This window comes from Mus caroli, unplaced genomic scaffold, assembly GCF_978045245.1.
Source record: "Mus caroli unplaced genomic scaffold, Mus_caroli_1 scaffold_14, whole genome shotgun sequence".
Taxonomy (NCBI): Eukaryota; Metazoa; Chordata; class Mammalia; order Rodentia; family Muridae; genus Mus; species Mus caroli.
Genome location: NW_028227269.1, coordinates 21,659,551 through 21,675,570, shown reverse-complemented (window position 1 = coordinate 21,675,570; position 16,020 = coordinate 21,659,551). Strand labels below are relative to the sequence as shown.

At 45.8% G+C, this 16,020-nt stretch overlaps 1 protein-coding gene across 2 annotated transcripts in view; it reads left to right on the top strand.

Moving 5' to 3' along the window:
• Positions 1 to 2,829: 2,829 nt before the first annotated feature.
• The window catches only part of LOC147001198 (uncharacterized), a 50,563-nt gene continuing 37,372 nt past the window's right edge, over positions 2,830 to 16,020 (top strand). For both annotated transcript variants that reach the window (XM_085830247.1, XM_085830246.1), the window contains exon 1: positions 2,830 to 3,227. In XM_085830247.1, coding sequence (XP_085686373.1) covers positions 3,102 to 3,227 — 126 coding nt within the window. In that variant the 5' untranslated portion in view covers positions 2,830 to 3,101. The remainder of the gene's footprint in view (positions 3,228 to 16,020) is intronic.

The following is a 16,020-nucleotide window of genomic DNA, read 5'->3' as shown; positions in this document are numbered from 1 at the left end:
GTTCCTTGGGTGCTTTCTCTAGCTCCGCCATTGGGGGCCATGTGATCCATTCAATAGCTGACTGTGAGCATCCACTTCAGAATTATTTTTAAAAATAGATATTTCAGGTATTTTTAAAAATAAACTTAGTGGTGTCCGTGTCTCTAATGGTAATATCAGCATCCTCTTTTCTCGATGCATTAAAATATGTAAATGAGGGCTGGGGTAGTAACTCTGTATTCGAGCATTTGCCTATAGGTTCAAGTCCTTGGATTCAATCCTCAGAACCACATACAAAAGAGTGGGTAGTGTTCTCTTGATTCCTGTTCAACATTTAAATGTTAAATTATGTTCTTGTCTGTGTGTGTGTTTCTCTGTGTGTATGTGTTTGTGTGTGTATCCCTTTTTGTGTGTCTCTGTGTGTGTGTGTCTCTGTGTATGTGTGTATGTGTCTGTGTGTTTGTCTTTCTGTGTCTGTGTGTGTATGTGTGTGTTCATATGTTTGTGTTCTCTTGATTCCTGTTCAACATTTAAACCTTAAATTATGTTCATGTCTGTGTGTGTCTCTGTTTGTGTGTGTATCCCTTTGTGTGTGTCTCTGTGTGTGTGTGTCTCGTGTGTGTCTCTCTGTGTCTGTGTGTGTATGTGTGTGTGTTCCTGTGTTTGTACGTGTGTGTATATGTCTATGTGTATGTCTGTGTGTGTGTGTCTGTGTGTGTGTGTGTCTGTGTGTGTGTGTCTCTGTGTGTGTCTCTGTGTGTGTCTCTGTATGTGTGTGTCTGTGTTTCTGTGTGTGTGTGTGTCTGTGTGTGTGTGTCTATGTGTGTGTGTGTGTGTGTGTGTCTGTGTGTCTATGTGTCTGTGTGTGTTTGTGTGTTAGACACATTGATTAGTTTGACCGGTACTATATTATGTCAAGGAAAAACACTACTTTCTTTTAACTTCCTAAGGCATCACAGAGACGATGTCTCCAAAAATAAAACCTTGAAAAGTCACAGGGAATATTCTTCAATTTCGGAGAAGAACAAAAGCACTTATAGGTGGGAAGAGAGGCAGAGGGAACAGAAATTGCCTTGTGGAGGAGAGCCTGTACTATAACACAATACCCTCAAGTTATACATGCTGAGATAGGTGTGTCCCTGAGACACTAAATGGAAGGATGTTCACAACGGTGGAAAGTGGCAGAGTTTTGGGATTGCAGTTTATTGCCTTGCGCAGGAATAAAAGCTACCCACTGGCACAGCTATTTTTGAAGGCTGAACTTATTCACAGGCAGTGCTGGTAAAATACCAGAAGCCATACATAATGTCTGACCTCAGCTGCTACCTCATACAGCATATTTGTACATGGGAGCCTTAAAAAGATGGACTGGTCTACTGTCCTATGGCAGCAGGAGACCATTTTATTTCCCATGTTGGGCTTATAATGTCCCTCACATTCTCTTCTTTTCAGACCCACAAAAGGTTTTTGTAAAGTTTCTCTAGGCTGTGTTGTTGGCAGCAGCAGTAACCATGCCTCTTGCCTAGGGAGTTAGAGGGTGTGATTTTTGACTAGTGTCTTCAGAAACTCTGGGTTTTTAAAATACAGCTGAGGCTCTGATCTGATAAATGGTTGCTCTATGATGTGTTCTGACATGGGGTCTGGTTTTGGGGATCTGTTACTTTGGCCCTATTCTTTTTTGTCTCTTAGTGTACTATACCTCAGCCTTATTTGAAATATAGAAGTCTAATTGAAGAATAGTCCTAGGAAGATACATAAAATGATTTGTTTTATAATTCATCCCCCATGTCCAGTTTGGTTAGCTTGTTATGCAATATAAGTGAAATATCAGGTTTTTTTTCTCCTGTGCCCTTTTTTTAATCATTAAAATGAACACAAAATGTGAAAAAAAATAAAATAAAATACAGCTGAGAATTCCTGAATAAGATATAGATGAAAATGTCCTAATTCAGATGATTTATTGGCCCAATTGTGTCTGTGATCAGTCAGCTGTGGGTTGGAGTACTCTCTGAGAATCATCTCTACCTCTGGTTCTCTTGGGTATCCCCCACTTCCCTCAGCACATCAGTGCAATCTATGATTTTCTCAGGGTGAAGCCTGGCCTAGCACCCTAAAACTGTCTTCAGGTAACTGGGAGTGTCCCTAAATGTACAAGCTTAGGGAACAAGATGCTTACTCGGGGTTGGAGTATTCTTCCAAGTTGAAGGTCATGGGTTTGAATTCCATTTGGCTTGTACCATGGTCAACTCCCTATGCAAAACACCTCCCTTTACCCTTTATCCCTGGCTTCTTAAGGCTGTGAGAAGGAGCACAGACAGAACATGGTCCCTATCATTTCATCCCCAACTAACTGTCCCTACATCTTGTCCCGCTAAAGTGCCCTGGAGGATTTCACTGTCCTGTAGGGGGCGAGCTACCCACAATGTCTTCCCTGGCCCTTCACTGAGGTTCTGGTGGGGAATTCAGGGGGTCCTGAGCCCAAGGGTGGGATTGGGGAGCAAAAGGGTGGGCTCCCTTCCAGCCGGGAAGCCAGTATCCCCGGTTCCACTCCACGCCCTCTGGGCAATGTTGCTAGAGGTCATGGCGGGTGCGGGATGGGAGCCAGGCACCGCAGCTTATGAGAGGGCGCGCCCTCGAACCCCAGCACGTCCGGAAGTCAGAAGCAAAGCAGCAACCCACAGGCACTGACAGGCCCTGAGCGCACATAGCCCTCCTTACTGAGGCCTCCGCTTCCTGGCGGCGCGGTAGCGACGGGCGACCCGATTGGCGGCCAGGTCTGGGCCCCGCCCCGCCGGGCGGGCCTCCGCGCCCTCCCCAGCCGAGCCCTCCCCTTTCCGAGGGAGGTGTCAGGGACAGCGGCTTGGTGGCGCGTCGTTCCCGCTGACTCCTTTGCAGGAGTCACTGCAGGAGTCTGGGCTCCTTTGCAGAGGACTCAGAAGCTGCGGTTCTCGGAGCACAGCTGGTAGAGCCGCGGGCTGCGCGCGCCCCTGCTGCCACCGGGCGTCCCGCGGCGACTTCCGCGCCCGCGCTTCCCTTTGTTCAAGTCCCCGAGCGGCGACGGGGTCGGAGCCTGCGCCCTGGGCGACTGAGGCGGCGTCAGTCCGCGCCCCTGCGCCCTGGCGATGCCGGACCAAATCTCCGTGTCGGAATTCGTGGCCGAGACCCATGAGGACTACAAGGCGCCCACGGCCTCTAGCTTCACCACGCGCACGGCCCAGTGCCGGAACACCGTGGCGGCCATCGAGGAGGTGAGTGGTAGCTTAGCCCGCCGCGGGCGGGAGGCTAGGGTCGCGGGGATCGCGCTGCGCCCTGGGCACCCGGTAGGCTTCCGCGCCTGGTGCCCGATACCCAGTGCCCTCCGCCTTCGCCCACACCCGGGAAAAGTTTCTGGTCCCCTAAAGCCGGACGCAGCGGGACCAGATGTGCCCGACACAGAAGCCCTTTGTTCCCTGCACTAGGGAGAGGCTGCTTGGCCACCTTGGGCCTTTTTTTGGGAACGCTCCTGTCTGTTCCCATTTCCCTCGCAGGGTTTCAGGTTCTTTGCTCCCATCCTCAGAGAGGTCAACTTTGGCTGCAGAGTCTGTGGCGGCTTCGAGCCCGGGATCCCTGCGAGCTATGCGTCCCCGGAGTGATGGGTCTCCCTGCGCGGACCTCTCCAACTTGTTCCGGAAGTAGCTCGGCGGGGGCAGCTGTGGCTTCTGAGCCAATATGTAGAGCAGATTCAGGGACCCCTTATCTCAATTCCCACTACGTGCCACAGAGCAGCGCTGTGGGATGTGGAGAATGGTCTCTTTGAGGTCCAAAAGGTCTTTGGTGGCCGCTTCTGGGCTACCTGTGTAGTGCCTGTTGACAGTATGATCAGCTCCTGTGCCCTTAACCTGGAAAGGGCCTGCATAGTCATTGTATTGAGTGGCTAAGCCGCGAGCTCTCCAGATCCTGGGGAAGAGGGACTGCGAGAAGGAAGCAGTTTGGGTTGAAAATTGAAGCAGGCTTGGAAGAGGCTGTGTGAGTCCAGAGACCACGGCTGTCCATAGCTTGGGAAAGCCTCACTTACATCATTTTCTTTACCTCCCCAACAGAATTTAGAGTTTCGTGTTTTCAGCTCTGTAGGCTTTGTTCGTCCAGCTGGACTCACAAAAGGTAGCTGGAGAACGAGACACACATGTATAGCAGAAGTGAACCGATGACTACATTTCTTTTGCTTAGAATTTTAAGATCAAGGTAGACATTTTAAAATACTCTTGCCAGAGGTTGGTTTTTGGAGAGCTTTTAAATTAAGCTATGTCATTACATCCTTTCCCGTTGGTTGAAGAAAGCATTCGCTATTAGGCTTTGTCTGGGCTGAGAGTGGGGTGGGGAACCAGACTATTATTCTTTCATGTAAAATATTTGTCTTTGTAGATCTACACAGTCAGGACTAGACTCAATGAAAAATACTAGGTTCAGCATCCTGCTCTTGGAAGTGAGCTAGGGTATCCGTTCTTCTCCTTCACCCTAGTCCCCTTTCTTTTCTCTCTTCCATCTTCCCAAAGATCTGCTTGTAAATCTTTTGTAGCAAATTCAGTGAGAGCAGATTGCTTTAGTCCACTTTTGTCAGCCTGGCCTTTAGGTGCCACTGATGCCTTTAATCAGGCAGGTGGGGGATGAGGGGGATGAGAGCCCCTCCCCCATGAGAGCCCTTGAAAAGCACTAGGAAGATAGTCACAGTGTTTTGAAAATACATCATTAATGCTTATGATAATAATTACATCCAAAAAGGTAGGATTCCCTCTGTGGAAAGGACACTTGTGTGTGATGTTCTTAAAAGACAGCCCATGTTTATAAAGTTAGGACGCTTCTCTCATTGTATTGAATCAGTTAGGTATCAGTAATACTGGCAGATGTTGGAAAGCCTGGCAAATAGGAGTTGCAATTAAAGTAGGCATGGCCTCTCACTGATTAATTTTAGTTTATTTTGGATGAACCCAAAGCTGCTTTTCCATGCAGTGCAGGAGATTACCCAAGAGCTCAGTTACTGAGTAGATTAAAGAGAGACTGGGTTTGGTCATTCTATTAAATTGCAGGCTGGCTTCACTCAGCCTCCAAAGCAGAAAATGGATTTGAGTTGGAAACAGGGAAAACCTGAACTCTTTGCAGGCTTATCTCATTTTAAGTGAGGCCAGCATCCACTCTAAGATAATAGTGTGTATGAACTGATTTGAAGGGTGAAAGGACTCAGTGTGGATTACTTAAAATAATGCTTTCTTTCTCCTCCTACATTATTTAATGTTTACTTCCAAAACAAAAAGTTGTTCTTTGTCTAGTGTAATAACACACCATGTTTACAATACTTAGACTTTAAGCAAATGTTTTTTTATGGTCAGATGAGACATTAGGGTAGGTTTTGTGACATACAAAAAGCTACGCTTTTCATAGAAATACAACTAAAAAAATAAGTCCAGGGTCTTCTACTTAAATGAGTTATGGAATAGGTAAACTTATCTGATTAACTTTGGCAAACCTGATTGCTCCCAATGGAGAATATGTTTAGCTGTTGTCATTTTCTGACTGAAATCGGCTTTCTTGACTGCACACCTGAAGCTAGAATGTCAGTAGTTAGCCAGTGCCTGACCTGTATTACAGGTATCAAACTGTTGTGTTTAATCTCTATCCCTGCTGTGCAGATAAGGAATTTGAGGCTAGGAGATTAGTTCAAGTTATAGACACAGCAAGTGGAGTTTAAACTTGGCTGGATGCTGCTTTCTCAAACTGCATGGCTTTGTGTAATGCTTAGTGATGGTGCATTCTCATAACTGCCCATAGCTAGATCAGCCACCTCCAAGTCAGGCTCCATCACTTTCCAGTTGTATGAATTGGGATGAGACCCTAACCGCCCATATATACTTTTACCGTTTTCCGTCCAGTTCACAGTCTAGATAATCATGTCTATTTCTGAAGGTTCTGGTACAGTACCCAGTAGACTTAGTAAATGGTAGCTGCTTTACCAGATTTCACTGTAGTTACTGTATAGACCCTGGAATGAGAATGGAGGAGGGGAGAAGAAAATGGATGAATGGATGAAGGTGTGCATATAAATGGAAATTGTTGTCCCTCCCCCTAGGTGTGCCTGTGTGTGGATGGGTTTGTGTGTGTGTGTGTGTGTGTGTGTGTGTGTGTGATGTTCTCCTGTGCTGACCGAGGCCAGAGGCTGAACTTGCAAAGCTTTCCTGAATCAGTTCCCCACAGCCTGTCTCTGCTTCCCCTGAATCCTGGGGATCCCCATGGAGGTTCACAGGCTTGTGCAGCAAGCACCTGACCCCCTAAGCTGCCTTCCCAGCCCCCATGCATTCTCTCTAAGGAACTTATTGTCTTGGTAACAGGTGAGAGTGTAGCTGGTTTGAAACTTTTCACTTCCTGATGACTTTCTCTGGGTGATTTACTTTGCACAGTTTGCAAAGTGCAGAAGCGCAACTGGTGTCAGCTTTGTGCTTTGGAAATAAGGGAGAAAATAAGTAGTTGTGGCATAAATCTGAAAACTGAGCTGCGCCACCCCCCACCCTCTTCCCAGCTTTGATTTTTATATCTTAGTTTATTTAAGCCTCTGGTTATTTCAAAATACTCTGGAAATAGAGAAACATTGTGTGCATTCTTGGGACACTCCTGTTGTTTGTTAGGGCTTCTTCATAGCTCCATTCATCCCTACCCTGCTCATTTGGCATTGATGTAGTTTTAAAAATAAATTTGATATTGACTCTTAAGTATCAAAATTTAACTTTTTCCTTCCATGGCCATGAGTCTCTTATTCTGTTGTTCTTGGTTACCTTGGAAATCGCTTTGCTGTTCTAACTGCAAAAGGAGAATGAACATCTAGACTGTACAGACTCCCAGGGGGATGCTGTTCATGGGGCCAGGTTCTGCCCAGCATTTCCAGTGGGAACCGGCCTTGCATTTGATTCTGAGTTGTAGTCCTTTGTGACTTCTTTGTAAACCAGCTCCTTCAGAATCCCAGGCTAACAGATTTTGAATCTATGGTCAGAAGGATGCCCCCTTTTTCTCAGTGTATCCTTGGAAGGGAGTAGGTTAACAGGCAATCATTTTATGCTGCTCTGAAATCTGAATTGGTGTCTCTGGAACGTCTTGAATCAGTTAGGGTGGAATTGGTTTCCCTCCAGCAGAATTCAATTTCTCTTTTATGATTAGTAGTGCAGTTACTATGATACCACTCCTTGTGCATCCCAGCTCTTGCTGTGGTTCATTTGGGACCTGCTGCTGTGTGTTAGGTGAAGGGATTAGACATCTCTTCTCTTTGAAAGAATCTGTGGTTTCGTAGGGAGAAACCGATTCTCCAGGCAGATCAGTGACGTGAGGCCATGTCTGTGAGAGCATCTATGGTGATGATATAGAGAACAGGAAGACTGGGACTGCTTACATGTGGTCAGGGATGTGGATGAAAGGGCCTTGAATGGAAGCCTGGTGTAAGAGGCCTCAAGTTGGTTTAATCCAGTCTTCCATATCTGTGTCCCTACCTTAGAGAAATATTTATCCACTCTTGGGCTGGTGATCAACTAGGCCTTTAGTGGAATTTTCCTATCCATCCAGACTGCAGAAGGCTCCTTAGGCTGAGAATTTACAGAGGCCTTTCATGGTGGGGAATTGCACTTTTGGCTTTTGGTCAGCATTGTAGCCCAAGAATGAAGTCAGCTCTTTGCTAACATTACTCTGTCTCAGATGCTTGGTGGCGACATGGGTTAGTGGCCACTTTGTTGTGTGATGTAGATTCAGGACTTTGTTCTCCATACTTGCAGGAAGTCCTGTTGATGAGCACAGTTTTAGGTCCTTGCAACTCCAAAATGCTTCACCTGACAACACCAGTCAGTGTGGTGTGGAACTTACAGAGCCTCAGGTTCCATGGCAGAGCTGTGGAAATAGAGTCTGCATTTTAACAGCACTCTCAGGAGCAGTGTGTGCACCAGGGTTTGAAAGTACTGTTGTAGGCTGCCCTGAGTCCTGGCTGTGTTCAGAGTTGCCGGGTGGGGGAGGGGGTGTCTGTGGACTGGAAGAACCTGGTTCTGTCTCCTAAATTCTTTTTTTTTTTTTTTTTGGTTTTTTTCGAGACAGGGTTTCTCTGTGTAGCCATGGCTGTCCTGGCACTCACTTTGTAGACCAGGCTGGCCTCGAACTCAGAAATCCGCCTGCCTCTGCCTCCTGAGTGCTGGGATTAAAGGCATGCGCCACCACCCCCGGCTTGTCTCCTAAATTCTGATTTCATATGATTTGGGTGAGGCCTGGAGCTTTTATATTTGTAAAAGGCTCCTCCCTAGTTGATAATCACTGATAGAGAGGTGATTATTGTATGTTGTGTGCAAGGTAGTGATGAATCAAGGTTATGCATAACTTGGGGAAAGGATGTGGTTTTGGAGGGGAGGAAACTGAAGTCAAGACAGGAATGTCTGCAGAGGTGACCTTTGAGCAGTCTGGAATGTAGAGGCTGCCTGCTTGCAAAGACCTAGGCATAGATGAGCCCGGGAAAAGGGCTGAGATGTGAGTATCAGGGCAGACAGAAGGCCTGTGATCAGAGGTGAGGGAGAGCAATGGGTCCTGTGTGGAGGGGTGGCTTAGGTCCAGATAGCACTGGGCTTTACCTTGGGGAGAGAATTTGCACTTTGGCTGTGGAATGGTGCAAAGCTGTTAGAGGGTTTGGGGCTCAGACTCCTATGGTCTGATTTCCTCTTTAGGATTTACTTTTTATTGATTTGTATCTGTGTGTGACACTCAGAATGCAGATGTCCTTAGAGCTTATGCAGCCGGAGTTGTAGGCAGCTGTGAATTGCTTGGTTGTGGGTGCTGGGAATGAAACTTGGAACCTCCAGAAGAGCAGGAAGTTCTCTTACAATAAACCATTTCTCTAGTCACTGCTTCACAGTTTAAAGACATTTCAGTGCTTGTTCCTAGTCCCAGGAGAAAGGTGGGGAGACCAGCAAGGGAGTAGGGGTTCATTTGGATACTGCGGTGGTGGCAGTGCAGAAGTGTCCTTTGAACTGGGTGTCATTCCCTGGTACTTGAAGCATGGGTCTCCTATCATCCCCAAGGTAAAAGTGGCACTGTCCAGCATGCCTTAGTGGTAGAGACCAGGGCTACTGTGAAGATTGGCTGGCTGGAGGACTTGTATTGAAAGCAGTCTTTTTTGTTTTTGTTTTTTGTTTTTTGTTTGTTTGTTTTTGGTTTTGGGTTTTTTTTTGGGGGGGGGGTTCAAGACAGGTTTTCTCTGTATAGCCCTGGGGGTCCTGGAACTCACTTAGTAGACCAGTCTGGCCTCGAACCCAGGAATCCACCTGGCTCTACCTCCTGAGTGCTGGGATTAAAGGTGTGCACCACCACACCTGGCTATAACTAGCATTTTTATGAACTTTAATTCTATGTTAAGAAAATGTGCTTTTGCCAGTTGGTTGCCTAATACCAAATGGTCAGCACCGAAGCCAGACATATAAATAATTTTATACAGATTGTGCAGGCTGTGTTTACATGTTTAGGGAATATACATGTATGTATAAAATAACAAAGGAAAAGAGAGGTTATGAATTTGAAAGAGAGGAAGCAGGGATATGTGGGTTGGTTTGGAGAATAGAAACGATGAGATTATATTACAATTTCAAAAAATAAAGAAAAGTAATTGTAAAGTAAGAAAGCATTAAATGGGCTTATTTAAGTTTATTTCTTTTTGGGAGAGGTCATATAGGCACCATGGAGTCATGTGACTCTGGGTTTCAGCAGGTGACAAAACAGGAGTTCTGACCACTCTGGTTGGTTCTTCAATGTCCTTTCACTGTACAGAGGTGGGTTTCCTTAGTGCAAGCTGGTGTTCATTGAGTCTGTGCAGGCAAGATTCCATTGTTGTTAACTTAGAGGAGCCAAGACTGACAACTCCAGAGATATCAAGTGCTAACCCCTGGGGAGGCATTAGAGGCCCTTTTTTAGAGGCTTTTCTTTTCTTGTTTTACTTTTTAGTCAGGGCTTCAGGGTTGCCTTGAACTCTATGTACCAAATATACCTTTGGATTTCAGATCCTCCTGCCTCTGCCTCCACCTTTGAAGGCTGCAATTACAGCATGTGTTATCATGTTTGTTTTATGTGGTGCCAGGGATCAAACTCTGAGCCTCTTGAATGCCAGGCAAACATTCTACCAACTGAGCTGCCTCTATAACCTCTAGAGGCGTTTACTGAGAGGCCTTCACTGCCACAGAGTGAGTTGTCTAATAATATACCTGGTCCCTTAGGGCTGTGGGTTCCAGAAAACCATCTGGGTTGTGTACATAAAGGCCTCATAGTGAATGACTCAGGCTGGGTCTTCGAGGCCAGGAGATCTGTGTGTGGTGGCTGCTCTTCTTAGAGGGGCACAAGCTAAACCATGCCAATTAAGGTAACTGTTAGGGACAGACCTTCCACCTAGGGCTGTCCTAATCATCAGGATCCATTCTTCTCAGATCAAAGAAAAAGTCTCCAAAACTAATGCCCACAGGAACATGGCAGAAGAGGGGGTACAAAGAGCATCAGAGGACACATTTGGTAAAACACTTGCTTTCTGGATATAATGTGACCATTGCACCCTGGGCAGTGCCATTCCATTTATATGCACAAGATCCAGCCTAACAGATATTGAGTAATATTCCATCAGGCAGCACTAAGTGACCGTACTAATGATGGTGATGGTGATGAAGAAGGAGAAGGAGGAGGAGGAGGAGGAAGAAGAGAAGAAGAAGAAGAAGAGGAGGAGGGGATGGAGAGGGAGGAGAAATGGGGGAACTAGGAGGAAAAAGCAGACACAATGGAGACATGAAGGTGCAAGTGTCAGAGAGGATGTAGGTAGAGGTAGGAATGAGAGATAGAAACAATCAAGATATACTGTGTGCACATATGAAATTGTCAAAGAATAAATTAATAACAAATAAATAATAAACCTTCCAGTTCAGCTCACCCCAGCTTCCTGACCATTGCCTTGCCTCTAACAACCCTAACACTAAGAACCCTAATCCTAACCGTAACCCTCTAATAGGCTAACCCTAAGTCTAACCCTGCTTACTGTGAGGGAAATGTGTTCATTATACCTTTTGAAGTGAGAAACCATTTCTTATTCTTGATCTTTTGAGATCATCAGATCCACTTTCAGTCTAGGCAATAGATTCTTTTGGCATCCTACATACATAAAAGACAATGAACAGGGTTGTTCTTTCATTTTTTATACTTGCCCTATTTTTGTATTTTAGAAAAGGTGATTTGCTAGTTTGATTTTTAAAATTGGCATTGGAAAGTACTTATTTCTTCAGAATTCTGGTACATAGTGAATATCAGCTGTAATATCCTGCAACACGAGATAACCCGTCCTTGATTTTTCTAAGTTCCCTTGGCCAAGAACCTTTCTATTATAGACATTAGAGAGACATTGTATTAAATTTCCTTTCTGTATCCACAGAGAAATTCATTCTGATTTGAGATATGTTTATCTAGAGAACCTGTCCTAATACAACTGTGGCTTTTCTCTACTTTGCCACTGATGCTGATGTGCTGGCTAACAAGAGGGCTCAACAGTGTTTCCCTTACGTTTGTGGCTTTCCTCCCAGGGTTGGTTGGTTCCTATCATCTGGGAAAGGGAGCTGCACTCTCCCTGAGCCCAGCACTGAGCCACAAACAAAACTCTTGTTTCCTAAAATCCCTCTTTAATGTTCATTGCCTGGGCACCCTCTCACTCAGATTGATAACCCCACTGCACCTTGGGTAATGGGCTATGCATGCTCTTCCCCTGGATTTCAGGAAGAAGAAGGCAAGTGATGTGAGGCAAGCTCAGGCAAGGTCTGAAGTCAGGTCCTGGTAATGGAGGATCATTACTCACAGTGGGCAGGAGCAGGCAGCTGGCTAGCCTGAGCTGGAATGTGTTGGCAACTAAAAGGGGGAAGAAAGGAAAGGGGAGGGGGGTGAAGGCCCACGCTCTGTCAGAGTTCCACCTATGCTCTGGACAGAGATGTGGGAGAGCTGCCATTCACTTTCAACTCAGCCCTGAGTGGGCATCTAAGCCTTTGACCCACTCTTTGGGTCTGAACAAGGGGCAGCCCAACCTGGGAGCCCCAGGGCTACTTTTCTAAAGCCCTGGAGTTATGGGAGAAAGGGATGAGGGATGAGAGGTTCCCACACCTGTGAGAGTGAGCACAGTGGATCTGCAGTGGAGCACATGAAGGCCTTCCATCTGGAGAGTAGAAAGGGCTCATTACAAGAAAGCCTATCCCATCCTCCAAGGGCAGTGGGCCTTGATTAACAGAGACATTCTATAGTTTTAGAGCTTTATTATAGAAAGGCAGGGAGAAAGAGAGAAGGTAGAAGAGAGAGAGAGAGAGGCCCCTCTAGAAGGCTAGAAGGGGGAAGGCTAGATAGAAAGAGAGTAAGAGGGAGAGAGGAGAGGTCAAAGAGAAAGGAAAGAGGAGAGAGGAGTGCAAGAAGTGAGAGGTAAGAGATCAAAGGAGTGAGAGCAAGAGAGATAGGCGGGGCTGAACAGTCCTTGTTATGGGCTTTACTGTTGCTAGGTAACTGGGGAGAGTTTAGCCTGAAGGTCAGAAGCTTGGGACATTGCCTACATGACTTTTAGCCAGGCTTCTCTTGTGGTTGCTGGGGTGTGGGTGGGGGACTGTAACTTAGGCAGGAGCCTGAGTTCCAGAAGCATGAGGGAATTGATGCCTTCCTTGTCAAGTAAGTGAATTATCACCCTCCCGGGGTTCAGACCTCTGGTCAACTGGAGAACAACCTGTCTGTGCATAGCCCAATGCCCCACATGAATGTTGAGTTCTCCCCCAGGGCTGGGAGGGGTGAGAGTCCTCTTGGGGACTGGCTCAAATGCTAATGTAGTGCAAACCACACCTGAGATCTGGAAAAGGTGTGGCCATGGACATGAAGCACACTTTAACCATAAGGAAGGGTGAGGCCCACTGGCCAATCAAGATCTCCACAGGCAGACCTGCCAGTCAGTCAGGAGGCGGGATCTTCCGGGTGCCTTTCCCCAAGTTCACTGTGGCTGTGCAGGCTTGAATGGTTCTCTGTGTCCTGCTCTGAGCTCTGCTGTTGGGTGCTGTGAGAGGACCTCAGGGAAGCTCTGATTTCGAGGCATGGTGAGCACAGGGTTACTGCCCACAGAGGATAGGGGCAGGGTGGTGCTGAGCAGTGGAAGCTGGGGTGGTGAGTCCTCTCTGGGGCTGGATGGGAAGTATAAGTCATATGTGAGCACCTGTGAGGTCTCTCGTGTTGCTTCTCACTTGCTCCATCGGGGTGACCTCTGAATAACTTCCCCATCATTGCCCAAATCCTTTGGACCTTAGTTAGGCTGGCTTGTGAAAACAAGGGTGGTTTCTTTGAGTCTGTAGCACACATGTCCAAACCCCTTTGTCTTTTAGTATACATTAAGAAGACAGGTAAAAATCTAATAGGTCTGATTTCATACATTATACTTGTTTTTGTTTTGTTTAGGTTTTGTTAATTTTTTTTCTGTTGCAGTTTTTTCATATTTTTTACATCATATGTTTAGTGAGTTGAGTATTATTTGGGAAAGGGACTTTAATAATTTCAGAATTTTTTGTGGTTTTATTGAAAAATGATAAACCTCTGAGTTGATATTCTTCTATTCCAATCGTTTGTAATTTTCGCCATCACATATTTTGTAGAAGTCCTAGTTGTTTATTGCCATGAAACTTTTAGAATCCACATTTTTTGACTGAGATATCAATTTTTTCTCTTCCTCTTGAATCCCTGAGATTCTGTCTTCCTTTCCTGTTCTGTGGGTGAAACTTGCCTCTGTAGTTGTCAGGTAATCTCATGTCCTGCTCTTAGGGACTTAGCAACTGCTTATGTCATTTCCTGCCTCCATCCCCTGTGTCTGTTGTCAGGCGTGCTTTATATACATGGACCACCAGCTATAGCAGATCTCTATTTTTGTTCCCTGTCCCTGTTCTCTGCACATGCACACTCTCTGTCATCTCTCCCCTCATGGCTCTCTTTCTCCTCCCTGTCTGTGTGTCTGTCTGCAGGTCCTCTTGTGTACTTCTATCCCTTCCCCAGGTTCTCACTCCTCTCCCTTCCCCCAAACAACCTCTTTTGCACTTTATCTGTTGTATGCTTTCATTTCTCAGACCTGTTGTGATGGGATAGCTTGGATTTCTTGGTTGCAATTGTTCCTGGCTGTTACTCTCTATGTTGCTATGCTGGTGTGTAGCCATCTCTGTTTGGGTGATTATTGACCTAGGTACTGGCCTCTGGGTTTGTCTTTTTGGGTGGGAGTTTTGTTCCTGGGTTACTGTTTGATACATGGATTTGAAGAGAGTGTTCACTGACAGTTTCCTATTTTACTGACCTATTTGGTGAGTATGGTCAACAGGGGATGCTTTGTGATATTAAAAGCTGGGAGAAGCAATAGGCAGGAACAGAAGATCTTAGTAATCCACAAGGAGACATAGTCAGGAGAGAGATCAAGCAGCCCATGGTGTTTAATACAATGTTGGAACAACTGGGAAAATTGAATCTGGGATAAAAAATCAATCATGAAGTTGATCTATGGAAGCTTACCTTGTGTCCTTTCAGGCATGGAATGTGGTTGAACAGGGAGTATCTGCCCAAGTGGGGGCTGAGACACAGGGATGAGGCAGGAATGGATGGACAGGTGGGGATTGTCTATGGTGTCTATAGGAGTCTTGCACAGGAGGAGAGGAAAATTACACTGCTACTCTTTTCCAGTGTTAAGGGTAGCTGATATTAGGGTCTGCAGTAACAGATAGTGTGGTAGGTCTTTGGACAAAGTCTAGTCTACAGACAGGCATGGTTGTGGTTAACCAGGAGTTTCTGTCGATAATCAGGGGCTCAGCAACAGAGATGAGTTTGTAAATCCCAAACAGTTTGCTTTTTGAGAATGTACATTTGTACATTCCAGCAAAAATCCCATGACAAAATCCCCTTATCAACAGCCAGTTAAGGTACATCAGCAGGGTCAAGCTACCTAGAGATAACTAAGACCTCCTATAGAAAACAAAAACAAAAACAGCTTACCCATCATGGCTGTCAGATTTTTTTGCCCCCCTTGCTTGGTTCCTGCACATTATGTCAAACATACAGTTTTCAAAATATTACAATGCTGATTTGTATGCAAACTCCCCACTCTTGTTGTAACTACAATATATACTCAAAACCTCTAGACTTGATCTCTCAGTTTGTACCTAATGGGAGTTTGACTGCTGAGAGTCCTTGTTACTGAGCTCATAAAAAAGACCTCTGTTTATTTGCATTGCAATAGGCTCTGTGCTGGTCATTGCAGTTTCTGTGAGTTAGGCATAAAACCTTGATGCTTTGACTGGAACCCCAAGACCCTCAGGACTCCCATCGGAAGGGTTGAGAGACCGCTGTTAGGATGTGTCATTGCTGTTCTTTGTATCAGTGACCTGTCTGTCAGAAATGTGTCTGTGTACCTTGGTTTTTTGATTTTTCTTGAGTACTTGTGGAGTGAGATGAACATAGTGAATGTGGAACTCCAGTGAAGTGGAAATGCTGGAGAGTCCTAGCTACAAAGGGCTAGGAAGATGTTCCAGGCCCTGGAACAGGGGTTGTATGCCCCTGGTCTTAATTTCTGGGAAGTTACAGTAGTCTTGGAACCCTGCTCCATGGCTCACAGCTGCCATTCTGTCTTCATTTTCTCCTCTGTACAAGTGGTGGAATCTGCTGCTTAGCCTTCACTGCCCCCTCGTGGCCCTCTATTATGTGTGTGCCACTTTAGTATTCTCTTACTGAGAGAGGAAGTGAGACTGATTCCATCCCAATTGATATAGTTACTCACCTTCCACCTTGGGTTAAATCCCTCTTATCAAGAGGACCTGTACCCATTAAATTGCCCCTGACAGAGAGCTCTTTATGACCGCATTCAGGGCAAAATCAGACTCTGCAAAACAGGGTGGAAAGGACAAAGACCTCATTTTGCCCCCTTCTAAACAACCCTGTTCTCAGTCTATATGTGACTCTGTAGTTTTGAACTTGGAGCTGTCAGTG